Source organism: Arabidopsis thaliana, chromosome 2 (assembly GCF_000001735.4).
Source record: "Arabidopsis thaliana chromosome 2, partial sequence".
Classification (NCBI taxonomy): domain Eukaryota; kingdom Viridiplantae; phylum Streptophyta; class Magnoliopsida; order Brassicales; family Brassicaceae; genus Arabidopsis; species Arabidopsis thaliana.
Window position 1 is genome coordinate 16,626,778 of NC_003071.7, and position 24,936 is coordinate 16,651,713.

The 24,936-nt window shown below is 35.0% G+C and overlaps 7 protein-coding genes and 1 non-coding gene across 12 annotated transcripts; 5 read left to right on the forward strand and 3 right to left on the reverse strand.

Moving 5' to 3' along the window:
* Window positions 1–438: 438 nt before the first annotated feature.
* On the forward strand, window positions 439–2,635 carry TOPP4 (type one serine/threonine protein phosphatase 4). Its single transcript, NM_129543.3, has 4 exons — window positions 439–869; window positions 1,186–1,745; window positions 1,824–2,025; window positions 2,221–2,635. The coding sequence occupies exons 1-3, from the start codon at window positions 653–655 to the stop codon at window positions 2,010–2,012; spliced, it is 966 nt and encodes a 321-aa protein (NP_181514.1). The 5' UTR covers window positions 439–652; the 3' UTR covers window positions 2,013–2,025; window positions 2,221–2,635.
* Window positions 2,636–3,633: 998 nt separating this feature from the next.
* Window positions 3,634–7,476, forward strand: AT2G39850 (Subtilisin-like serine endopeptidase family protein). Its single transcript, NM_129544.4, has 10 exons — window positions 3,634–3,932; window positions 4,047–4,138; window positions 4,242–4,333; window positions 4,522–4,753; window positions 4,890–5,442; window positions 5,532–5,635; window positions 5,869–6,114; window positions 6,225–6,351; window positions 6,442–6,658; window positions 6,743–7,476. The coding sequence occupies exons 1-10, from the start codon at window positions 3,849–3,851 to the stop codon at window positions 7,321–7,323; spliced, it is 2,328 nt and encodes a 775-aa protein (NP_565915.2). The 5' UTR covers window positions 3,634–3,848; the 3' UTR covers window positions 7,324–7,476.
* Window positions 7,477–7,741: 265 nt separating this feature from the next.
* AT2G39851 (Proteinase inhibitor, propeptide) lies at window positions 7,742–8,791 on the forward strand. Its single transcript, NM_001125008.1, has 4 exons — window positions 7,742–7,921; window positions 8,008–8,093; window positions 8,207–8,298; window positions 8,571–8,791. The coding sequence occupies exons 1-4, from the start codon at window positions 7,823–7,825 to the stop codon at window positions 8,651–8,653; spliced, it is 360 nt and encodes a 119-aa protein (NP_001118480.1). The 5' UTR covers window positions 7,742–7,822; the 3' UTR covers window positions 8,654–8,791.
* Window positions 8,792–10,883: 2,092 nt separating this feature from the next.
* Window positions 10,884–12,720, forward strand: AT2G39855 (plant/protein). 5 transcript variants are annotated; one of them, NM_201913.2, is made up of 6 exons: window positions 10,884–11,208; window positions 11,298–11,367; window positions 11,525–11,664; window positions 11,896–11,956; window positions 12,059–12,121; window positions 12,332–12,720. In NM_201913.2, exons 1-5 carry the CDS (start codon window positions 11,068–11,070, stop codon window positions 12,073–12,075), a joined length of 429 nt encoding a protein of 142 aa, NP_973642.1. In that variant the 5' UTR covers window positions 10,884–11,067; the 3' UTR covers window positions 12,076–12,121; window positions 12,332–12,720. The 5 variants fall into 5 exon arrangements, with proteins under 5 accessions (NP_973642.1, NP_001324602.1, NP_850323.2 ...); NM_001336802.1 differs by having other exon boundaries at window positions 10,884–11,367; NM_179992.3 differs by having other exon boundaries at window positions 10,886–11,208; window positions 11,525–11,956; window positions 12,332–12,680.
* Window positions 12,721–13,002: 282 nt separating this feature from the next.
* AT2G39860 lies at window positions 13,003–13,074 on the reverse strand. Its single transcript has one exon. It is a non-coding gene; the product is annotated as a tRNA-Asp (tRNA).
* A 1,909-nt stretch (window positions 13,075–14,983) lies between these two features.
* AT2G39865 (uncharacterized protein) lies at window positions 14,984–15,130 on the reverse strand (the record flags this gene model as incomplete). Its single annotated transcript, NM_001125009.1, has 1 exon — window positions 14,984–15,130. The coding sequence occupies one exon, from the start codon at window positions 15,128–15,130 to the stop codon at window positions 14,984–14,986; it is 147 nt and encodes a 48-aa protein (NP_001118481.1).
* A 1,473-nt stretch (window positions 15,131–16,603) lies between these two features.
* AT2G39870 (uncharacterized protein) lies at window positions 16,604–19,089 on the forward strand. Its single transcript, NM_129545.5, has 4 exons — window positions 16,604–17,192; window positions 17,277–17,802; window positions 17,892–17,993; window positions 18,082–19,089. Exons 1-4 carry the CDS (start codon window positions 16,920–16,922, stop codon window positions 18,171–18,173), a joined length of 993 nt encoding a protein of 330 aa, NP_565916.1. The 5' UTR covers window positions 16,604–16,919; the 3' UTR covers window positions 18,174–19,089.
* A 1,844-nt stretch (window positions 19,090–20,933) lies between these two features.
* MYB25 (myb domain protein 25) lies at window positions 20,934–22,750 on the reverse strand. The gene is made up of 2 exons (NM_129546.2): window positions 22,384–22,750; window positions 20,934–21,952 (listed from the first exon to the last, which is right to left on the reverse strand). Exons 1-2 carry the CDS (start codon window positions 22,700–22,702, stop codon window positions 21,168–21,170), a joined length of 1,104 nt encoding a protein of 367 aa, NP_181517.1. The 5' UTR covers window positions 22,703–22,750; the 3' UTR covers window positions 20,934–21,167.
* Window positions 22,751–24,936: the final 2,186 nt, after the last annotated feature.

Consider the following 24,936-nt stretch of genomic DNA (forward strand, 5'->3'; position numbering starts at 1 on the left):
CAGGTCGGGCTGGGCTTTTTTACCCACAACAACATCTCTAACCGTACCAATTCATTTTCTATGTAGAATTACATAACTATAGTTTTTCCTTACAAAAAGGATGAAAAAATTCTGGTAAATGATACATTTTGCATCCTTCGTGTTCTTATAAATATACTAAACACATCATTATTCACACAACTATAAGAAGAAAAAAATAGGTACGAAACATTGTTAATAATCCCAAATGATTGATTGAAGTTACCACATTTATTCTTTGAATTACTTGTTAGGTTGATTAGTACACAAAAGTAACACGAACCTACTAAACAACTTGTTAGATCTCATAAACGGCCCATTACCGATTAAGCTAAAGCCCGTTTTGGAATTTCACTAAACGACGTCGTCCTGTATCCCTCATCTTTTCTTCTTTAACTTGTCAGTTATTTTCTCAGTTTCTTTTATTTCAATTTTCAAAGGTGTTAATTTCGTCCCCATCTCCGTTTCTGATACTTTAATTAATACTCATTGAAAAAATCAATTCGAACTAAAAAAAATCTCGAAAGTCTTTGCGCGTAATTTTCTTCTTTATTTTGTTCTCACTGATTATTTTGCATTAGCTCTTTTCTTTTTTGGGGTCGAAAAAATTAGGTTTTTTTTTGGGATTCTGTTGATGGCGACGACGACGACGACGCAGGGGCAGCAAACGGCGATTGACTCGGCGGTTCTCGATGATATAATCAGGCGACTCACGGAGGTCCGGTTAGCTAGACCAGGAAAGCAAGTCCAGCTCTCTGAAGCTGAGATCAAACAGCTCTGTACTACAGCTAGAGATATTTTCCTTCAGCAACCCAATTTACTTGAGCTTGAGGCTCCCATCAAAATCTGTGGTATCTTCCCAATTTGATTCGTTGATTTTAATAATTTCGTCGGAATTGATTTTAGGGTTCTTATTGTGTTTCTTAGATTTTCCAAAAGTGTGAACTTGGTTAGGTTTTGGGGATAAAGTTGTTAGACCATTGTGAGACCTTTTTGTTTGATGTTGTGAAGTGACTAGAATCTGAGTGAGAAATGTTTTGGCTTTTTGTGGATAATGATTGAGTGGAGAGGCTTATCTTGTTGCTTATGATACTGTGTGTGTTCATGAAAAATCCTATCCCGTTCTGTGATTTCCTTATGGTTTGTGGTGTACATGTCTTAAACCAGGTGACATACATGGGCAATATAGTGATTTGTTGAGGCTATTTGAGTATGGTGGCTTCCCTCCTAGTGCCAATTATCTATTTCTTGGGGACTATGTGGACAGAGGCAAACAGAGTCTTGAAACAATATGTCTCTTACTAGCTTACAAGATCAAATACCCTGGCAACTTTTTTCTACTAAGGGGAAACCACGAATGTGCTTCTATCAATAGGATATATGGATTTTATGATGAGTGTAAAAGGAGGTTCAATGTGAGAGTATGGAAGGTTTTTACTGATTGTTTTAACTGCCTTCCTGTTGCGGCGCTTATAGATGACAAAATATTGTGTATGCACGGTGGACTTTCGCCGGATCTTGACCATTTGGATGAGATTAGAAACTTGCCGAGACCAACTATGATTCCGGATACCGGGCTTCTCTGTGATTTGCTCTGGTCTGATCCTGGGAAAGATGTTAAAGGATGGGGAATGAATGATAGAGGTGTTTCATACACCTTTGGTCCAGATAAAGTTTCCGAGTTTCTTACGAAACATGATTTAGATCTTGTGTGTCGTGCCCATCAGGTAGATATTTTTCAATCATGTCTCTTTGATACTACTGCTTTTGTGATGTTAACAAGGGAGTTGGATTTTTTATGGCAGGTCGTGGAGGATGGGTATGAGTTCTTTGCTGATAGACAACTTGTGACGGTGTTTTCAGCTCCTAACTACTGTGGTGAATTTGATAATGCTGGTGCGATGATGAGCGTGGACGAGAACCTTATGTGCTCGTTTCAGATTTTGAAGCCCGCTGAGAAGAAGACCAAGTTCATGATGTCCACAAAGATTTGATACTTTCATTGAGGTTAGTCAATAGTCTGTCCTTGGCGGAAACCAAAACGAAACTAGTGAATGAAAGGATTCTCTTGCACTGATTTGTTCATGTTATTCATTACAAAGTCAAGTTCACATTTCTGTTGAACATGATTTCTTTTGGATTCTTCCAGGCTAAACTTTTTACTTAAATGGGTCTTGATTTCGGCTTTTCCTTCTTTCACAGATGGATTTGGTCTTTCTTGAGAAATTGATTGAAACCATTGAAGATTTGGCTGTGAAGTGTGTACTTATGGTAGTGAGAACTCTTGGAAAGGAGCAAGACCTTCTTAGTCTTCTAATCTCTTTCTTCCCCCAAATTCACTTTCAGCATTTTTTTTCTATCTTCTTTTATGGGTTTTACATGATTTTCATCTGCCTGTTGGGATCACATAGTTGGTGTGTACATGCATATGGTCGTTTCTTGGATTTTAGGACACCAAATGAAAATGATGTTATAAAAAAGGTTTAGTATGATGAGTTTCGTCTCTTAAGCGGCATGTGAAAGTGAATGAGACATAAGTAACGCATATGAACATCTTCAATTAACCATCATAAATATCGAATGAGCATCTAAATTGGACAACAAGTTTCACACATGTTCATCATGTTTAAGTAAAAGAAGAATTTGAGAAGCTATTGAAAGTAAAGTCCACTGGTTTTGGTATGATCGTGAGTGAAGTGATATATGATCCGTTTGGTGGACTCGGGAAATAGAATAGAATATAATAATTGGAGGGACTGAAATTTTATGTTGTTCTTTGTTGTGGATGAGAAGTAAACACGGAAGCGATAAGTTCGTAAAAGTAACTTTTTTTTTGGGTTGCAAACGGGAACCAAAACCACATGTATCCAATTCTTTAGACACATATCATGTCATTATCCTATCTTTGAATATGTTCATATTCTTAGTCCATTTCCTCACCAGAAGATGTTGGACAAAACGTATCCTTTGATCATAGTATCCTCAAACATTTCCTACATAGTATTGTGACCATGTCATATTCTTCTAGACTTCCTAGTTCCTACATAGATTATGACCATTTCATACTATTCTCAAAACTCAAACAAACAAAAAAATCAATTTTGAAATATAATTATTTCTAATTTTCATATTTTTGTAAATTGAATACACAAGCGTTCGTCGTATACGACCATTGTTTTCAGCGTGTAAGTTTAGCAAAAAAAAAATCTTAAAACTTGTGGTTCATTTGGAAAAGTAAGAAAATATACACGAACGTAATAAACACAAACAAACAATTGAAACATGAATGTACAGGTTTAGTGTTATTATCTGACCACATTGTGCGCGAGTGTGGACCATGTGGACGTTATAAGTTTCATCAAACCAAGCATACATATATATGTGCGTCAACGTAGACCCTCAAGTTTTCTTGATTTTCACTCGAATCAATACCGTATACTCATGTTTTATCGTAACATAGAAAAAAAAAAAATCATGGACTTTCTCAAGAATCACCAAAAAAAGCATGCAGCTTCATAATCGAAGAATAAGATTCTTTAAATTGATTGATGAGCGTCTGCACTATGAAATGTTTCGATTTCAATCTTCTCCTCCAATTTTCTTCTTCATTAGTCCTTTTTCGCTCCCAATATCCTTCATGAAATTTCTCTATAAATAGAGACATAAAGCATTAACATGCAATGCAACAAAACTTAAGAATATTAGAGTCAAATAAATTTTAAAAGAAAGTTGACAGTAAAAAAAAGCCTTAAAGAAAAAGAATTAGAATTAGACCTTATAAAAAAAAAAAAAAAAGAATTAGAAAGATTGTTCTGGTGAGTGAGTGAGGGATGGCTATAGCTTTTCATACCTTTCTTCTTCAACTGCTACTCTTCTTCTTTGCTTCTTTTGCGGAAGCAAACGACTCGCGAAAGGTGAGAAAAAATGGACCTTTCTTCTTTAACTAATAGCGTAACGTTTTTTTGGAGATACATATAACGACGAATGTTTGAATTTTAACATATAACTTCTTGCTTTCTATGGTACAGACATACCTTGTGCAGATGAAAGTTGGTGGACATCGATATGGGTCAAGTTCCGGTCACCAGGAACTACTAGGCGAAGTTCTTGACGACGATAGGTTTGATTTTAATTATGCCTTATTCTTTAAGTCATATAGGTTTTGATGAGATATATTGGTTCAAATTTCCCAAGAAGCCAATCCTCTATGTTAACACATGCAGCACCTTAGCGGATGCATTTATCTACAGCTATAAGGAGAGCTTCACCGGTTTCTCGGCAAGTCTCACACCAAGAGAACGGCAAAAGCTGATGAGTAAGACCACAACTGTTTCGTCACGTTTGCATTTCCTTTTTTTTATACAATTGATCAGTACAATACTATAACACGCAATGACGTAAAAGCCAAAAAATGTAGAATTATAGCCTACTGCTATATAGATTGATATCAATGCATAGTAGGGACGTGGTAATAACACACGGGTTATGTTAATGTTGATATAGGGAGAAGAGAAGTATTGGAAGTTTCACGTAGCAGAAACCTAAAGCTTCAAACGACAAGATCATGGGACTTCATGAATCTAACATTAAAAGCTGAGCGAAATCCCGAGAATGAGAGTGATTTGGTTGTGGCTGTCATCGATTCCGGCATTTGGCCCTACTCTGAGCTCTTCGGTAGCGATAGCCCTCCCCCTCCTGGTTGGGAAAACAAATGCGAAAACATAACTTGCAACAAGTACTATAATAAACCTTTACTTATGATAAAACAAAAATATGTATGATTTTCTCTTTTCAAGATGACATGGTTAGGAATCTTGAAAGTTGGAATTAAGTATGAGAATTAATCTTGCTATCATAAACTACAATTGCAGCAAGATCGTTGGGGCTAGATCATACTACCCGAAAAAAGAAAAGTACAAGTGGGTTGAAGAGAAATCGGTGATTGACGTGACGGGACACGGCACACACGTAGCCTCCATTGTTGCTGGCAGGAAAGTAGAGAAGGCGGGGTACTTTGGGTTAGCGGAAGGCACGATGAGAGGCGGTGTTCCCAACGCGAAGATCGCCGTTTATAAAACATGTTGGAGAGTAATAAGAAAAAATGGTAGAGAGGATTCAGTTTGTCGAGAAGATAATATCTTGAAGGCAATAGATGATGCGATCGCGGACAAGGTCGACATCATCTCGTATTCTCAGGGGTTTCAATTTACGCCACTGCAAAAAGATAAAGTCTCTTGGGCGTTCTTGAGAGCACTTAAGAATGGAATTTTGACTTCAGCCGCGGCAGGGAACTATGCGAACAATGGGAAGTTTTATTACACTGTTGCCAATGGCGCACCTTGGGTCATGACCGTTGCAGCGAGCTTGAAAGATAGAATATTCGAGACTAAGTTGGAGCTGGAAGGAGAAGATAAGCCAATTATTGTAAGTGAAACAGATAAGTTGCTTGAATCGCAAGTAATCTCCCACTAGACTTATTTCCGTTTGTTTAACACTCTTTGTTATGGAACCAGGTGTACGACACGATCAACACCTTTGAGACTCAAGATTCTTTCTACCCGCTTTTGAATGAAAAAGCACCCCCTGAATCAACAAGAAAACGTGAACTCATCGCTGAGTAAGTCATCCGCACAAGAGGTTTTGTTGTGCATATATATATGTACAGAATCCCGATTTCACAATAAAAAATTGTAAACTTTCTTTTGAAATTTTGACTTCTAATAATAATAAAATTTAGAACATCAGTTTATATATGCTTGATTGATATATATATAGATCAGTGAGAAATTAAATTACTATCGTCGAAATCTAACTATTTGATGAATGAAAATGTTTGCTTCTCAATTGTAGGAGAAACGGTTACTCAATATTGTCTAATTATGATGAGAAGGACAAAGGAAAAGATGTTTTCTTCGAATTCGCTCAAATCAACCTCTTGGACGAAGCGATTAAAGAGAGAGAGAAAGGCGCAATCGTATTGGGAGGAAAATCTTACGACTTCAATGAGTCGATAAAGTTACAGTTTCCTATCGCTTCTATATTTTTGGACGAACAAAAGAAAGGTAAACTATGGGACTACTATAAAAAAGATCAAAGGTAACGACATTCATTAAGTGGTCATATAAGAAATTTAAGACTAATTAATTGTTTTCTCCACAAAGTTAAATAAAGAAATGAATTTTGTTTTGTGTTGATTCCTACTACAGCAAAGAACGTTTAGCCAAAATTCACAAGACCGAGGAGATTCCACGAGAAGAGGGATGGGTTCCAACTGTTGCTCACTTATCATCGAGGGGTCCTAATTGTGACAGTTTCCTAGCAAACATTCTCAAGGTACTTTTCTTTTACACGTCAACTTGATCTCTAGAAAAATGCATCATTATAGTTTTGGTTTAGAATTCTCATATGAACAACTGTTTTCAGCCCGATATAGCTGCTCCGGGGTTAGACATCATAGCGGGTTGGCCTGAGAATGTGAAACTATCGTCAGACCGCCCCGCCAACGATTACCGCCATCTCAGATTCAACATAATGTCAGGAACTTCCATGGCTTGCCCTCACGCCACTGGACTTGCCTTGTACCTCAAGTCGTTCAAACGTTGGTCTCCATCCGCTATTAAATCTGCCCTCATGACCACTTGTAAGTCCCAAAATGCACCAATAACAGATCAATTCATCTGTATATTGTAGTATATATATTTGAATATTCTTTTTCTCTTTGCAGCCTCAGAAATGACAGATGACGACAACGAGTTTGCATATGGGTCAGGTCACTTAAACGCTACAAAAGTCCGAGACCCGGGTTTGGTCTACGAAACACATTACCAAGACTACATAGATTACTTGTGCAAACTAGGTTACAACACCGAGAAGCTAAGATCACACGTTGGAAGCGACAAGATAGATTGCTCCAAGACAGAGATAGACCACGACGCGGACCTCAACTATCCAACCATGACGGCTCGAGTACCCCTGCCCCTGGACACCCCATTCAAAAAAGTCTTCCATAGAACGGTCACAAACGTTAACGACGGAGAATTCACTTACCTCCGAGAAATCAACTACCGAGGTGACAAGGACTTTGACGAGATCATTGTGGATCCTCCACAGCTAAAATTTAGCGAGTTGGGAGAGACCAAGACTTTTACGGTGACTGTCACCGGAATATCGAAGCGGAATTGGAACAAGAACAGGGCGTTTATGACAAGGAACACGTGGCTCACGTGGACGGAGAAAGATGGTTCCCGCCAAGTCAGGAGTCCCATTGTCATATACTCAATAAAAGGACCAAAAGCTTGCATGTGAATTCCCCAAGAAGTCAAGAACTGAAGCTGCCACTTTTGATTAGTAAAAATAATGACTTTTGAATCTTCTTAATTAGTTGTCATTCCCGTTGATAACAAGTGTGCTGTGTATTGATTTAAATAAAAAAAATTACATAAATTATTTGGCCATTTTTTTTTATCGTTTTAATTTATTTTTTCTTATTCAAAGATTTTTAATTTCAAATCTCATTAATGGTCATATACAGTTTATACTACGTAATTCGTTCATAATAAAAGGGGATGTTAAAAAGTGAAAGAAAACGCTTAAAAGGGAGTCCAATAAATGCTTTTATAAACGCTCAAAAGAAAAGAGGTTACAGAACTTATAGCTTCGCATTTTTGGCCTAACGTTTTCATTGTTCACCACTATTTATGATTGTATTCACAAGATTGTATTCACAAATCACAATATAGAATATTCTATCCAAATCTCAAATCTTTAATCTCTCAGCAATATAATTCTTAGAGATTTTATTGAAATGACTTCCCAAATATTGTTGATTTTCATAGCATTTTCAGTTTTCGTCGTATGTTCGAGTAGAACTTTGGGGCCAGCTCCGGACAATCAGCAAATGAAGGTACTTCTTTTATATTTATTATTCATGAGTAGAACTAATATTCCTCGAAGGCAAAGCATTAATATTTGACCACATGTGATACACAGTGTTATCTCGTCAATGTTGATTTTGCATTGTATCATGGTGACTGTAAGCAATACCAACAACTTCTCAAAAAGGTGGTTCACGGAAGGTAATTAGTGGTTTCTACGGAGTAGATGCAAACAGCAAAAACTTAATGATTTGAAGATGTAATAGCAAAAACAAAAATTCAATTTTTTTGGTTGTCTTTTTGGTTTTCATCAGGTCAGCAAAAGATGCTCTTGTATATTGCTACAAGGAAGTCATGAGCGGGTTTGCAGCAAAACTGACCGCTGCAGAGGCTGAAAAATTAAAGGGTACGTACATTTGTTCAACAAAGAAACGAAAATATGCATTCACTTAAATGAAAAAAAAAAAACATTAAACCCAATTTTTGATTGTCAATTGGGTGAACACTCGTTGTGCTAGTGCTGCTAGCTGAGAGTTGAGACCACAAATCTCTGATTACAAGAAAATGAAAATACCTTTTTAATTTCTGCATTGAAAAATATATATATATATATCCCATGAACAACCAAAATAATATTTGTAAGTTAAATGTTTTCTGTTTATATATAAATGTGTGCAGGTGAGAAAGGGATTTCTGCTATAGATGTAGACCACATATTCTCCATGGACGTCGAACCCCATAGCCATGGCAAAGGATATTAACAACTAGTTGCTTAATATTGTAAGGGTTTTTTCTTTTTGTTCGGTAAATCACTCTTGTAAGGTTCACTTGAAAACTTGGAAAGAACTAATAACAAAAGAAAGGATGATTTGAAATGAAATATATTAACTAAAACTCAATCGGTCCAGATTTAAATCGCGGTAGTGATACAACAAAAACACGAACCAATAAGTCATTCGTCATAGTCTTCAAACTAAAATTAAACTAGATTGAAACCATTTAAAAAATCATTTGTATTCGGATTGGTTTGGTATCTATTTTTTGTGTGATTATTTTCAAATTTTCATTCTAACTTGATGTATACAAAAGACATTTAATTTGGTTGGTAAATAAACACAAACATATCTGTTCTTCAATTTCATTCCCTTTAACCCAAGAAGATTAAAAAAAGGTTACATGATTCATTTACTTAAAGCTATGAATTATAACCATATCTCAACTAGAAAATAAACTTCGTTTTAGAATGTTTTCAAATATTTGAATGCGAAGTTGCGAACTATATAATCGACTGGGGTACGTATAGGAATCATTTTCTAGATAAGAAAAACAAGGAGCAAGTGCTTCTTGTTGAGCTTTAGGGAAACACAAGGAACACTAAAGCTTTTTGTTTTATACTGTTTAGGTATAGACGTATAGTTATCTGTTAATTTTGTGTTGTCTTAAATTCTGTATAACCAGATATACACATTTCTTCCGCATATGATATTTCTTCTTTACTACATTAATTCGACTAAATAAAAATGTAACATAAATCAATTAAAACATGTAAATAAAAGACAGTCTCTAACTTGTAAATTGTAGAGAATATCAAGCTACTACAAATCATCCATCAACCAGCCAAAATAACATATACAAAAGCATAAACATATAATATGCCCAAGCTCGAATCCTACTTATTATTGCAATTACTATGTGCAATGTATCTAAACTTCCTAACCATGTGAAAAAATGCAATGCAATGTCAACTAAGCATAATAAAAGATCCCAACGGTATAATGATCCAAGGTTGGGGAGCAGAGAGAATTTGTAGCTAAGAGCTTCTTTAACCCTCAAGCTATGGCTCTCATTGACTCAAAAGGGATCTAATCCTCTTTTCAAAAGGCTGCCTCTCCATCATCTATTCATCTTTAGTAGTCTCTATCTCTATCTCTAAGTCTTTTTGACATTCTTGATCTCAATGGTGTCCATTACTTGAAAGAAAGTTATTAATGGATGACATATAATGATTATGGTGAACATGTCATGAGTTCCTCAAGTCCCATTAAGGACACGTATATCATCCCATTCAGTCTTTCTTTTTTTTGCAGTCGAATTATTCCTTGCTTGAGAGTAGCCTATACCATTGATTTTTACTTTGCATTGTATAGTACAGATAATTCTAAGTGTTTGTTAGATACAGATACAACGGATCATGCATGGGATGTATCTTTGCAGAAACTGTTTTCAAAGGCATAGTCAAACAAATAATTGATAGAAAGAATATTAGGACAAATACCCATCACACGTATTGACATTATGTTCTAGCTGTTAAGTTCTGCTCAACAGATTCACACAAATGTTTATTCTTTGTATGGCCTAAATATTTTATTTTATATTTTTGTCCTAGGGAAAAATTACTGCTATGACTTGGGCTTTTTGAGACGAATATATGCACAAGATCATTACATAATTGTGTTTTATAAAGTTAAACAAAATCATTACATAATCTCAAATGCAAATACAAAAACAATAAACAAAAAAAAAATCTATAGGGATTGAAGTATGTATCATAGTCGACCAAAACCATAATTTGATTATCACACAAGAAATATGTAATAGATGGTATAATGCATGAGAGTGTAACCAATTTTTTTTTTTTTTTGCGTGTAAGTTAAGTTAGAACTATTTTGGTCTCATGTTGTCATGCGGAAGATTCATAACAGGAAAATTTTTGTAAAATTTGGAACATTCTAGTGCTAAGGGGGCAAGTTAATTGTGTTATCTACTGACTTGATTGGCAATTAATCGGCGCGGCTGAGTAGTTGGATAATGGACCAAATTAGTTTCAGTCATGAAATGCTTCCAAAAATGGGAATTATTTTATAAAACGGAATTACTCAAACCAAATTAGAATAATGTAAATTTTAATATGGTTTCAATTATAGTCAAAGGCTCAAAGCTGATAAGTGGTTAACAGTGTCTATAAATAAGCTTACAGGAGAGTGAATAAGTCACATACCTCCCAACACAAACAACTAAAAATCGTTCTCAAAGTAACTTCTCTCGTTTCTTTCCGCTCTCTACTTAACCATTTGAACATATATCCCTTAGCCACAAAGAACTAACCCTTTTAACATATAAATACATTAGTATACACAAACAACAAGTAGACATCAAAAAGTTGAAAAGAGCTGTGATGGACAAGAAAAAGTCGGTATCTGGTTCCTCTTCATCGTCCTCTTCGTCGTTGGATCATATTTTTGGTCCAAGAGTCTCTCACTCGTATTCTTCATCAACAACAGGATTGTTCAAATCCATCTTCCCACCACCTTCAGCGGTATATATGAACCAATATATATCATGATCATCATCATTCTAAAAGATATACATCAGTTTCACGAAATTTTTCTTTGTTCTCAACTCAAGGTGACGCAAGGGAACTTGACAAGTCGAAATGGAGCTGCCAAGTATCAACCTACAAATTTTGAGACTCCAAGTGAGTTTACTGCTTACTCTAGTGAAGAGTTTTGGACGTGTTTGTCCTTAAAATGTTTGGTTTATATATCTACTATATACTAGAAATTAACAATGAGATACTAGTTCACTTCGTGGCTTAGTTATTAAAAGTGAGAAATGTGAATGATGGGGTACAGATGAAAGAGGTGAAAGGAGCAAAAATAAGGAGAGAAAGAGTTACCAAAGTGAAGAAACACAACCACCATGCAACTTGAGCTCATCCATATACTATGGAGGCCAAGATAACTATTCCTCTTCAACTACCAATCCAGATGCTGTAAGTCCCTATATATTTGTGTTGCATTTCGACAGAAACACTAAAATGCATAATACACTAAAATGGCGTTTTCGAGAGGAAAATGGATATGTGAGCTATATATAAACGCAAATGGGCAAAGTAATATTCTAGATTATGTGTTGTCATTTTATCTAGATTCATTTGGAATTTTGGATATATAAGTCTCTATGTAATTAACTCTAATAAACTAGCTAATTTTGAGTTGTCCAGTATAAGAAAGATGGAGAGGAAGGTGATTCGGAAAGTGCTTCAAGAGGAAACTGGTGGGAAGGTAAGAAAGACTACAAACATTTTCTAAATTCTACTTTACATGTTTTATCATTTATAGATCTTTTCTGTGAGGAACTCACTTATAGATAATCAAAATATGCAGGATCGTTTAATTACTAATTAACAATCCCCAGCCGATGAGCACAATAACTGCTAAACTGCTAAGGTACACCGTAGATTCATAAAACTGAAAGTCATGAATACTTCAGGATTATTACATAGTTGTATAATTTGCATATTTTTAGTTAAGGTTATATTTTATTTATATTAACCAGAATAGTTAATAACTTAGAAAAAATGGAAACTGAATACCTTGCCTCACAAGTTTTTCAATTAGTCATATATCTTTGATACAGTTTCTGTGATCATTTTGCAGGAACCTTAACTAAGTGAATATGGAAGTTGGCGTATTGAATATACCTACATATGTAAAAAAAAAAAAAAAGTGTGATAGAATATTTACACATGTCCTAAAAAACGACTTAAGAATAACAAAAAAAGAGACTGTATAGTATATCTTACTGTATAAGATATGAAATGTACGTCTATATAAAAGGGCTTGACGTGTTGGTTCTTTATGTTTCGACAAAGGCAACAAAGTTAGACTAGACAAGTCTCTTTATAATGAAATCTACGTCTGTGGTCTGTCCAAAAGTCTTTTTATTTAAAATTTGATATGTAATCCAATATCATGTCGGATGTAATTAAGTTATATGATAGTAATCACTAATAAAACATTTCGTTTGTTAGTATATGTAAGCAAACAGTGTTTTTTTTTTTACATTTTTTTCCTGCATTATCACAAAAAAAAAATTCTCGACAATTGACAACATTGATGAATGATTGATTAGAACTGTTTGATTTATAATATCTAAAGACGAAGGAACATAATTTTAGTTTGGGGAAAGAGATTAGCGAGAGCGCAAAGTGGTGCAAAAGATAATAGCGGCAAAACGTTTTTAGTTTTTATTAAACTAAGAGACGGCCCAATAGTCCATATTCTGGGCCTGAAAATTAAAAAAAAAAAACAGAAGGTGAATAAAAAAACGCCGTTGCCGGGGATCGAACCCGGGTCACCCGCGTGACAGGCGGGAATACTTACCACTATACTACAACGACTTTGTTGCTCTGCTTCCACTGAAGATTATTATATCGTTTTAATTTAACAAAACTGTGGATCTGAAGGACGTATCGAGTACTTAACTTTTCAGCCAAACTAAAGGGAGGCAGAGTAAATGATTTATGGCATTTTTGAATCGTTTTGTGACAAAATTAGTGAGACATAATTTAGTCGACTATGACTAAACTTTTCATAACTGATTTGAAGCATAAAAATGCCAAACATGAAAAGAGTAGCTAATTATTAAGGAACTAAATGAAAACAAAGAGACTCTTCCGAAGATTCATGTTTCCAAGGCTTTGACCATTGACGGTTCAACTATAGTGGTATGTATTTGCTAAGAACAAAATGTCTATGTCGCATGTGCCGCACTCGTGCGTAACGGTGTACTCCACACATGATATGTGATAAAACAGTTGGCGTCGCACGTGCTATAGCATTTCAAAACCGAGTGAACGAGAAAGAATCATTCCTTTTGCATGTGGCGGGAGATATTTTTTGGGCCATCCTCCTCTTTGCTTTGAGAGTTTCTAAACTCAAAGAATCTATGTTTTATCTTTGGTTTTTTATTATTTTTCCTCATTGATTGTTTAAGGTGACTACATGATTATAACTTTCATATAGATGAATTCAGTCGTTTTGTGAATCAAATTTAGGACTGATCAACATGTTATATTACTTGTTAGGTGGTAAACCTCGAGTCGTCTATAAATATTTCTATAGTTTTGTGATTTATCTCTCATCTCTATAATATAGTGATCATTTAGCTCTTTTTTAGTTTGTTGTATTATTTGAAAAAGATTAAAGTTGCTTTTAGTTCGTCGGTCGTCGTCATTAGATCTAGTGGAAACTGGATCGTAGATTCATATACAATTGAGAATTTAAGATCATGCCAAAGGCGATTGCTGATATCATATTTATGTAGCTTTTGTACTTTTTAATAGAAGTGGACACAATACTGATATCATTAGTGAATAATCTTTTCATATCTTTCAGTCTAAGTATACACAAATATATCGTATATGCATAAAACGAATGTCTCTCATTTTCGTAGGAAAGAAAACACAATTAAAAAGAAATATTTTTAAAAAGCAATGTGAAAAGAAGTTGGTAACTTGAGGTTCACGAGATCCAAATGTGGATGAACGTTGGAACAGCTAAATCCACGTAATAAAAGAGGACGAAGCTTATGATTAAATTTGGTCAGTTAAGATTCTCATCCTATGCAACTACCTAATACAATACAATTAATTTGTCTCCCTCCCAAATTCATTCAAAATTTTTTTTTGCTTGGTTATAATCTATTTATTTTGAATCTGGTGGCTATAATTTTTCAAAAATCTATGTCAAGTAACGTATCTTACGAAAAAAAACACTGTGATTAAATTCATCGGAATTACTAGTCTCATACTAAATTCTACAAATAGATATCATTTTCTCTTGTAAATTACACAACAATAACAAAATAACAACAAAAATCATTATTTTCTTCTCGTTGCTTTTATTCTTACGAACTGGATACTATCTTTCTTATATGTAAAAACAACACGTAATATCTAATAAGTAAAGTAGGGAAAGTAGACTTACTTATGTTACATAGGGTCCCCCTTATTAGGCTACATATGTATAAGCAGGAAGTAGACTTGGCATTTGAAATAGACGGTTGATATCTCCCTGTCACTATTTATCCATCCTTATGACCTTTCGGCGGGAAATTCGAAATGACATTTGCAGATTTTCTTGTTTTTTCCTTTTCTTTTTTTGTTTGTCCACTCCACTTATATCTTTTTTTCTTTTGGGGTTTTTAATCGCATCCTACAACATATCACTCGGATAGGGTAAATTGCCCCAACCAACCATTCATTATTAATTAATAAACCTGACGAGGAAAATGAATATATTTTGGTTTCAAATGTTTTGTGGAATGAAGGCAGAGAGAAAGACAGCTTCTGTAAAAGCATTTGCTGGCAGACACAACCCTAAACCCACCTTCACTTGCCTCACCTCACCACTCTCTCTTCCTCGCGCGTGTCTATCACTTCCATAAACTCTCATTGCCCATAATTGCTTGTTTTCTTTCTATATGCCAAGCCTGATAAATCTCGTAGTAAATTACGGGAAAAAATTGGATTCCACCTCACACAATAAAGCATTTTACAAAACCAGCTTTATCATTGGGTTTTTTAACAGATTATAGTATTGTGGGTGCTCTTAATATCTGGTACACAATAGTATAAGGTCTATCGACAATACAGAGTAGACTCCGGGAGACAAGAGAAGCCAACTAGGGGCACATTTTTTGGGCGTAACTAGACATTATATATTAATTTAAAACTTTTGAGTTTCTTCGTTGAAAAACAATTATAGAATATAGTTTTGTCTTCAATATAAAATGAGAAAGAAGAGAAGAAGATCTGTTCCCGCTCTTTTGACTTAACGGTGCTGTCGTTTTCAGCAGGTTAACCTCGACCCCACCCTCCATTTTTCACTTCCTTCTTTTTAAATTATTTTCTCTATCACTAAAAATATCAAAAAGGCGGGAAAATCACCTATTATCCAATTCAGTTTATAAACCGGTTTCGGTTCCGTCGTTAACGGCTGATTCTTCTGACCAATGAAAACTCGTGAAGTCTGACGGAGAAGAAGACGGAACTGTTAAAATCCGTTACGTCAGACGGAGAGGAGGGAGAGGGACGGATGACTGAATAAATCTGCCGAATCCTGCTGAATTGCCACGTCAGCTTTATTCAAAATTCTCTGAGTGGTCACGAGATTTCTATGGACTCTTTTTTTTTTGTTAATTAAAAGTTTAAAACCCTACAAAATAGGGGTCTTCAATGGGGTTACCAGAAAAAACCGAACAGTCGCCGATTCCTTGGTTTAATCTTTGAACCGACAGTGTGACCTTTTAATTTTCTAACCTTTGCTATATTATTATGAAAATCAGATGTAATTATTTAGTGCCATTCATTAACGTGATTCTTACTTATAATTCCTCTCATGAATACTAAATGGAGTGTATATAATTATATTTAGCAGTAAAAATGTATTGTATTGATTGTTGGAAAGGGAGGAAAAAATGATGAGAAGGATTTGCATGAGGAAAAGAGAGAGAAGGCGTAATTATCAAGTGTTCGATACTTTTGATTAGCCCACACATTTATAATATTTTAGTGTAGTAGTGAGATTTTTATTTAGGGTTTTAATTAGAACATAGTATAAGACATTGGAGCTGTAAATGACAACTTGTTTGGGATTTAGTGGGTTCCACCTGTATTTCTCATGCCCTTACACATTTCCACATTAATATCTATCTTATCTTATAAAAAAAAGTTCCAAAGAAAAGAGTGAGATATACATATATTAGCAATATGAGTTTAATGTGCCATTCAAAATAAATAAATAACATTTTGAAGAATATTAAGAGTCTCAATTAAAAAATATTTAACTTGTTCTTTAGTGAGTTACATCCATATCTTAAGAGACATGTGAAGAGTTGAATCCAAATGATAACACACCAAAATTGATGGTTTTTAAAAAATGTGAATACTATTACTGTTTTTTTCTTTGGATTTCCAAGGCAAAATAGTTAAGAAAAGACCAAAGGAAAATAGTTTTGATTTTCGTCCATCACGCATTAATTACGGATAATTATTATATTAAGAAGGAAAAAAAAAAACAAAAAAAAGCAGAAGTGATATTAAAGTGCTTTTGAGCTGTCTCGTAGAAACCATGAAACCTTAATAAAAGCAACCTTGTCTTCAACATTCTCCATCTTCCTCCTCACTTAATCCCCAAGTTCACACTTCAAATCCACTCTTTCTATTTCTCTCCTTCTTCTTCTATGTCTCGCCTCCTCCCTCCTCATCTCTCCGTCAACCTTCCTACCATGGAGAAAACTACTTCTTCCGAGTTAACCCCAACTCGACTCGGTTTTCCTAACGAGTTCCCTTACGAGTTCGACTCTCCTTCCTTCTCCCCTGGTTTCACTTCTCCCGGTGACTCCACTGAGACGGAAGACGAAAGCAGTGATGACGAGGAAGACTTCCTCGCTGGGTTAACTCGCCGACTCGCTCCTTCGACTCAGCGTCTTCCTTCCCCTCTCTTCAAGTCTGAGGTAAGAAACGCCGCAAAGATCTTTGCTTTCTCGTTAAACTATAAACGCCCATGGTTACTGATTCTGTAGTTTCTTGCTCTGCAGGAGAAACGTCAAGTTGCAGCTACTTCACCACAGTCAACACTGAGTGGACTCGGAAGCTTTTCAAACTCAGGAAGTAGAAGCCCTATCCTTCCATCTCCACCGGCTCCTACGTCATCATTTCGTAGAGACAACGCGTGGGATGTGATTTCTGCGGCTGCTGGAGAAGTCGCTAGACTTAAGCTCGGAAGCTACGAGCCTCATCACCTTCCCCTTCAAACCCCTGAGTCTCTTCTCCGCCGTCAAAACGCTGCCATACATGCTGAACTCCAACACCAGCGTCTCATCGAACAGATGTGGCTCTGCTCTGCTCAGTCAAGATTCAAGCTCTCAGAGAATCGTATCCCAAGGAGAGTAGTTAATGAAGAAGGCTTATTTGAGAATCCGAGATACGTGAGACGCAACAATCCTACGTGGTTGCCTCCGCAACAAGCCGCAGCTCCTTTGAAACGTCCTTCTGCTGGAACCGGTGTTTTTCTTCCCCGGCGATACCCATCGGCCGCCCCTTCCGATTCCCTGAAAACACCAGGTACAATTACTCCAAGTTTGTGTTTATTTTTAATAGATCCTATGTGTCAGAAAGATTTTAACTTGTTTTATTTTGCATCTCTGTAACAGTCAACACTCCAGCTATGTTGCAGCCTAAAGTGAAACCTCAAAATCTCAACTTTGATGAGTTCACCAATATTGTTGGGCCAAGGCGTAGCCAATTCGATTACGGTGAGTGTCTATATTACTCATACCTTAATTGTTAAATAATAACAGCTTTTTGATTAAACAAATTGTGTGTTTGTTATGATGTGAACAGAGTGCATGTTGGCGAGAAGTACAGTACTTGCTCGTCAGGGAAATTTCAGAGCAGTTAGTGGTGGTGGTCTTCCACAGGATTGGATGTACTGATGTTGTTGGAGTTTTAGCTGTTGTTTTTGTCTTACAAGTTCGAAATTCGGAAGGAGCGTCTTAGTTTAGAAGGTGGTTCGGTTTAGGTTATAGTTGAACTAGTGAAGTTTGCGTTCTGGTTAGTAATAAGGATTTGAATTATAAGAATAAATTTAGGGGGATATTCAAGTTTGTATTAATAAATATATATATATATATATATATTTATGTATTTTTAGTTACTAAGACCAAGCTCTCTGTAATTTTTTTGTTGACCTTGGGAGGGTTTTTAAGGAGTGGAGTGGGGAAATTGAAAATTTGTTGGGTGGGATTTGTTATTTGTGATACATAAATAGTGTTTTCTGCTATTTTTGGTAAAATCTAATGGGTCTGTAGTAAAAACATCGGAATTATTTTGTTTGTTTATTAATAATTAATTATTGATATCTTTAGTTCTCTTTAAGTACTACTTCGATTTACGTACCTTTGAGTTGTGATTGCGCAAAGTTACGGCTTGTGACGTGTACTCGTTGAAATTTTGAAAAAAGAACAGTGGTTACAGTTTCAATGAACTACTATAGTGTTGTACTTCGATTATTGGGATCAAATCAAACGTGTAGATACGTTATAGTTTTTGAAAAAACAAAGATGCATAATGACTTGTAAACATGGAAAAAGCAAAAGGAAAGAGGAAAAGAAGATCTGGAAAGAAAAGAAAGAGAAAAAAAGAAGCCAAAAGGGTTGCGTAGGCGTGAAGCAGTGGGCAATGCACAGACTTTGAAATACGGAACAACTTTTTTTCTTTCTTTCAATTCTGATATATTATTATCGTGTACTGTATTTGGTTGGATATGTAGATTGTGTATGTCCCTATAATTTACTACATGAATTCTGCTTTTTTATCTGATCTAAAACTTTATACGGTTCTACAAATCTTATAGTACAAGTTTCATTATTTGCATTAGTACAAATTTTATTGATACTTTCTTCCAAGAGTTATATGAATGTGTATACTTGCTTCCTATTATCTTAAATCAGAACTTGATTCGATTGATATTAAATTGAAGTAAGTATATAGTTTTAGTAATTTATTTGACTTTCAAAATTTCGAAAATTTTCAGTGTTTGGTGGTTGCCTATTGAGGTTGTGTAGGTCCCATTTAGTTTGTTTTATTTTGGTCCATTGACATCTCAAGTTGTTATGTTCAATTTCTGGATATAAATTGTAGGGTTTACCCAAATTCTCGTATTCGTTTATTCACATGTTGCATATGTAAATGGTTCGAATTTTTAGAGAGTTTAGAGCATTCAAGAATAGCACCGGCCAAAAGTTAAATACTAGTAGTAGGTTTCAAAATAATGATAGAATTTGATAGCGTTGATTGTTGCACACAATCCGGATAGAGCCAACAACAATCACACTTCTTGTTCAACATTGAACCATAATGCGTTATTTGCTACATCCCATATTAGGACTTCTAATTTCAAACCTCTTAAAGATGGAGTTGGGAAGAAAAAACAAAACAAGTGAAAGCCACAAAAATCTAAAGACAAAAGAGTATAAACCATGTGTTTTGGTTTGGGAGATGTGAATCCATGCAGCTTTCTGATTTGACTCGGTCAAACTTCGAATTTAATGTAATACAAGTATTTTTTATATTTATATTGGTAAATACATGAATCAGATACTGGTACTTTCCAAAGAATAGTGTTACATACTTGCATTAACCGTATTGCAAATTCAATTGGATACTAATTCTTTTCTTTTTTTGTCAATCCATATTATATTTTCTTGATCACAAAATATATCATAGTTAACTTTTCAGGCAAAATCATTCTCAAACTATTTGTAAGCACGCAGGTAATGTATAATTCACTAAAATTGGGGATGTATGATTAGGAGTGCACATTTGAAACTAACCAAATGATGTTAATCAAAATCAGTCCAAATTATTAGAGAAACTGATTATATTAAACTAAACTGTACTACACACACTGAATTAAAATGAAATTTGTTTTGATAATAGAGTAATAGTGTTGTGTGAGTTATACCAAACTTAAAAAAAATCACACATGTGTATAACTCTGAAACTAAACAAAGCAAACCAGTGTTAAGGTTTTTGATTCGGATTAGTTCGACTCTAATTTGGGTTAACAATTGTTCGAACCATAGTATAGTAGTGAAAATAGCCACTCCTATGAGTGAGTCTATGACGGTGGAAGCTTATTATTATGTTTTGGTAGGTCATCATTGTTGTATTGTTGATAATTTTCGAAAATATAATAATTATTTCAACCATTATGTCTCTCAAAGGACGACAAGGCGTCCATAAATAAATATGGTAGCAGTGTGAGTAAAGCAAAAGCCATATTCAATCTTCGTTATCTGATTCATTGGAGAATTTGGATTCCTTTCTAAGCAATTGGATAATGTTTCTTCTTTTTATTTTTCTATATTACAAACAAACGGAAAAACTTGGATCACGTAAATAATATTGTCACTCACGGTGACAATTTTGGTAAGAAACAAAAAATTGAGATATTTTATAATACAATTTTCACCAGTATTTTATCTATATAGTATGGAATTGATGTAAAATTATACAGTTTTTGTTAATACAACTAACCAAATCTAAATAATTAAATTGTATACATGTTATCCCTGAGGCATTTTGTGGGCTTTCTAAGGCCTAAACTTGCCCCATGTTCTGGTTACGATCCATTTTAATAGTTCTGAACTTCTGAGAATATCCTATTGACCTCAAAATGAGAATCCCATTCTCATACATCCTTCCTACGAAGATGCCCAAAATGAACATATCCTATTGAAGTCGAATTGTCGAAAAACATAAAAATCATTCACTTTATCTAAAAATGCATTTTTTCGAATTTTTTTATTTGCCTTGAAGAATTTCCCCAGGAAATGCCAGCTTAGTACTTGTAAAGTTTCAATCTTTATGATCTGGTAAGAATATAATTAACAAAGAGATATTGAATGAATGTTTTGTCTCTAACGTTAGCTCAAAGCCCTTAAATCTTGTCTCACCATCTGACTTGATACACCATTGTTTACCATTCCACTAAATTTCGAGTGAGCATACTCACGACGAAACTGATCATCAGCCTTCAAACTCTGTTCAGCTTCCTTCCCACTCCTAATCCAAGCAGTATTGTTCAGGTCATTTGATATAGAGATCAATTCTTTATCTAACTCTGCAGAAGAATGTTCCTCATAATCCACAAACTCTGATCCCAGCACCGACGATGATGACAGTGTTGTGCTGTCTTGATGGTTGCAGCAACCGTGACCGCATTTTGAAGGGATAATAGGATCATAACAAAGAGACTGAAGAAATTTACCAGCCAATGAGTCAGGTCTTGATGCTTGAACCAAAGGTCCCTCACATGGAGCCATGTATCCTGGTTTACAGACACTGAAAGCACCCATTCGAGCCACTGGACGATAAACACCAGTTTTACTATTTTGCTCCCGAGGAGGCTCCTTTGCTTCATCATCCATTTTATCATCACTTAATACACCGGTTTCTTCTTCTTGAGGTAGATGTTCTTTGGGGGATGCGTTTGATATCCTTCTGACCATTGATGGATACAGTTGATATACTATCTCTGTATTAGACATCAATAGAGGAATCTTCCATTGTTCTGCTGGTTTACGTCTAAGATTAGAGTTCCAATGATTCTTAATGGCATTATCTGTTCTCCCAGGTAAGAGTTTAGCAATCACAGACCATTTGTTCCCAAGAACCGCCTGTGCAGACATTATCATATGCTCCTCCTCATCTGCATTTCAAATCATTTTCATAAAAACATTATACAAACATGTGAAAACACATAACTCACACACTAATCATCAAAAACCACATCTCTAAAGAATTACAACATAAACATCTTGAATCCAAGAGAATGCTAAAACCTATTAAACCATCTCCATATACATAAGAATCTGATTCTGAAGAAAAGTTCATATCCAGTAAAATCACCAGCAAAACAGACCAATCTACAAATCTCTCACAAATTTTTCAAAAATAAGCTAAAACACCGCTTCTCATTAGCACTACTGAGAAAATCATATGAATCAAGTACCACAACAAAGATCCTGAATCAACAATAGCTAACACTAGACATAGATAAAGAGAAATCCAGAGAAATCGACCAAAGCAGGAATCTGGAATCAAGGAGAATCAAAAAGAAGATCGAGAATCGTGTTTTACCAGAGAAAGGTTTTCGTTTGAGGATAGGATCGAGCTGATTACACCAACGTAATCGGCAAGATTTACCAGAGCGACCTGGGATTCCACGGGAGATTAGATTCCAGTTCCTCGGCCCACACATTTTCACAAGCCTCGTGAGAGCCTCATCTTGCTCCGGCAACCAAGGTCCTTTCACTTTACTCTTTCCGCCGCCGTTCGCGTCGCTTTTCGCTAGCTCGGCGAGCTCTGCCTCAACTGCTTTGTGTATTGCATTTTCAAAACTCTTGCAAGGATTCCGGGACGATATTAGCTCCGGCGGACGAGAGATTTCTCCGTTCATCGGAAATAAAATTGAAATTTCAAAAAAATGAAACCAACCGGGGTCCTCTATCTGTACCTCTCTCTGCTAAGCCTAACTGCAAAGTTAAGTGGGCTAAGAAATTACTATTTTACCCTTTTCGCTGACTCACCTTTTTTTCAAAACAAAACCGTTCGTTATGACTTATGATTCAGAGTTGACCGTTTCAGCTTCCAATTTAAAAAATTTATTAACAGCGAAAGATTACTGATAATTTGATATCAATGAAGTTTGGTGGAATCAAGTCAAAATTAATATCAAATTTGATATTAATGAAGTTTGGTGATATTGATGTTAAAATTTTATATTAAGTCAGTTCGAGCAACATTTACACATAAACTAACATCAAAGTCATTAACATGAGAATGGAAGACTATAGTAAAACAAATATCAACCAAAGGTTTAGAATTTCGTAAGTTTTTTTTATTTTTATTTTTAGAATTTCGTAATTTAGCAAAGAAAAAACCAGCATAATCAATAATCTATATCGAAAAACAGCAATAATTTTTGTTTGGGCCATCAACGATCAGAACAAGTAAATTAAGCCCATTTTCACTGTCGGTAAGACTTAACCCATGCTCCCTCCCCAAGCTTCTCCAAAATCGACTAGTAAAGTTACCGACACCGGGTTAAACGAGCATCTTCACTAACCAGCTAATATATATGCTAAAGTGTAGTGATCGTATATAATATAGATATGAATATGATGTTGCATATGTAACGATATTATACCGTTCTAGAGAAGGGAAGAGAGGTAGTGAGCGACAAGAGTACACCACAGTGGAACTGGAGTTTTTGTCCTACGAAGAGCCGACATTTTCATATATGTTATCTGCACTCACTTATTTCCAAATGACTCACTTTTATTTTTGATTCTTATATATATATCTATATCAATTTCATATATACATATATATATATCGACAGACCACGCATGCCCATTTTACCCCACCATTTGCATGCAATATGCATGTCTGCGTCTACAAGCACCTATTGATCATCTACTCAACATATATACACATATATGCTAATATACATGTGTGAAGGTTTGAATAAGTGAGAACGCACACATTCTTCACGAACGAGCACTTCTGACTAAATTTCTTAAGAAACCTTTGAATTAAAAGACCTACTTTATGTGATTTCATGGAGCATGAAGACTTAATCTTCCATAGTATTCTACTTTCATTTCCTAAACATTGATGATTCATAACGACTAAGTGATTGTAGAGTCCACTACATTTCCTCACACGCACATACAACATAAACGCAAAAACGAACGGTGCAAACATTAATTGGCATATCACCTTACCTTACTATTTTCTTGACTGGACATCCTTAATTTTGATGAGAAAGACTTCGAAAATTATAATATGATATGAATAAATTTAGTTGTAAATTTTTTGTTAGAAATATCTTACAAATTCCTAATTTAGGATATTAACGATGATGCATAATCTTGACTTAAAAAAAAAGAAGAAGCTAAGATTCTATTTTTTTTTGCTTGCATGTGAAAATTTTGAAGGGAGAAAATGACAATCATGTGATGCCTATAATAAGCCAGAGCATTATTGACATGTACAATGCAAATTTGTGCGTGTTATAACAATTCCCTATGCATTATATATAAATGATGACTATATTATACTGATATCATGTCTAGACGACAGAGATACGTTGGATCCATGTATATGTTAAGAAAATTTAGGGGTCAATCATATGACCATATCGCTGACCTAAATATGTGGAGAAAAGATTTAGGTTTCAAAGTATCATTCAAAAAAAAAATCAAATATCATTTGACGTTCTTTGTGTATCAAATGATTGCAAGTATTGGTTTCACACTATCATAAAACAAATTTTAAAATAACAAATTATCATTTGACGTTCTTTGTGAATCAATGTGGCGTTGAACTAAAATCATATTTGAAGAGTCTATATACGAAGGGTTTGATGCCAAAATAGAAGGGGAACATTGATGGACCACACTTCTCCTTGTATTATTAAAATAAGCCAACAAAATTTAGTAAAGACGAAAATAAATAATAGTGTCACCCAACTTGTGGGGAATATATATCTAAATTTTGCTGTGATAGAGCGTGTTTTGTTTGAGTAGTTGATTTCTCAAGTAAATCACTTGCTTTATAGTAAAAGAGAAAAACATTTAGTCATTTTGACCTACTACGTACCCATCATGAACACTGTGTTGCAATTTT

Bases quoted from the DNA above. Each gene is read 5' to 3' on its own strand.
- TOPP4 (NM_129543.3), top strand. From the start codon at position 653: ATGGCGACGACGACGACGACGCAGGGGCAGCAAACGGCGATTGACTCG. The intron at 870-1,185 runs GTATCTTCCCAA...GTCTTAAACCAG, and splicing joins GGCTCCCATCAAAATCTGTG to GTGACATACATGGGCAATAT. The intron at 1,746-1,823 runs GTAGATATTTTT...TTTTTATGGCAG, and splicing joins TTGTGTGTCGTGCCCATCAG to GTCGTGGAGGATGGGTATGA.
- AT2G39850 (NM_129544.4), top strand. From the start codon at position 3,849: ATGGCTATAGCTTTTCATACCTTTCTTCTTCAACTGCTACTCTTCTTC. The intron at 6,352-6,441 runs GTACTTTTCTTT...AACTGTTTTCAG, and splicing joins TCCTAGCAAACATTCTCAAG to CCCGATATAGCTGCTCCGGG. The intron at 6,659-6,742 runs GTAAGTCCCAAA...TTCTCTTTGCAG, and splicing joins ATCTGCCCTCATGACCACTT to CCTCAGAAATGACAGATGAC.
- AT2G39851 (NM_001125008.1), top strand. From the start codon at position 7,823: ATGACTTCCCAAATATTGTTGATTTTCATAGCATTTTCAGTTTTCGTC. The intron at 7,922-8,007 runs GTACTTCTTTTA...TGTGATACACAG, and splicing joins CGGACAATCAGCAAATGAAG to TGTTATCTCGTCAATGTTGA. The intron at 8,299-8,570 runs GTACGTACATTT...AAATGTGTGCAG, and splicing joins AGAGGCTGAAAAATTAAAGG to GTGAGAAAGGGATTTCTGCT.
- AT2G39855 (NM_179992.3), top strand. From the start codon at position 11,068: ATGGACAAGAAAAAGTCGGTATCTGGTTCCTCTTCATCGTCCTCTTCG. The intron at 11,209-11,297 runs GTATATATGAAC...TCTCAACTCAAG, and splicing joins TCTTCCCACCACCTTCAGCG to GTGACGCAAGGGAACTTGAC. The intron at 11,368-11,524 runs GTGAGTTTACTG...GATGGGGTACAG, and splicing joins TACAAATTTTGAGACTCCAA to ATGAAAGAGGTGAAAGGAGC.
- AT2G39870 (NM_129545.5), top strand. From the start codon at position 16,920: ATGTCTCGCCTCCTCCCTCCTCATCTCTCCGTCAACCTTCCTACCATG. The intron at 17,193-17,276 runs GTAAGAAACGCC...CTTGCTCTGCAG, and splicing joins CCCCTCTCTTCAAGTCTGAG to GAGAAACGTCAAGTTGCAGC. The intron at 17,803-17,891 runs GTACAATTACTC...TCTCTGTAACAG, and splicing joins CGATTCCCTGAAAACACCAG to TCAACACTCCAGCTATGTTG.
- MYB25 (NM_129546.2), bottom strand. From the start codon at position 22,702: ATGAACGGAGAAATCTCTCGTCCGCCGGAGCTAATATCGTCCCGGAAT. The intron at 21,953-22,383 runs GTAAAACACGAT...TTTGAAATGCAG, and splicing joins CAAACGAAAACCTTTCTCTG to ATGAGGAGGAGCATATGATA.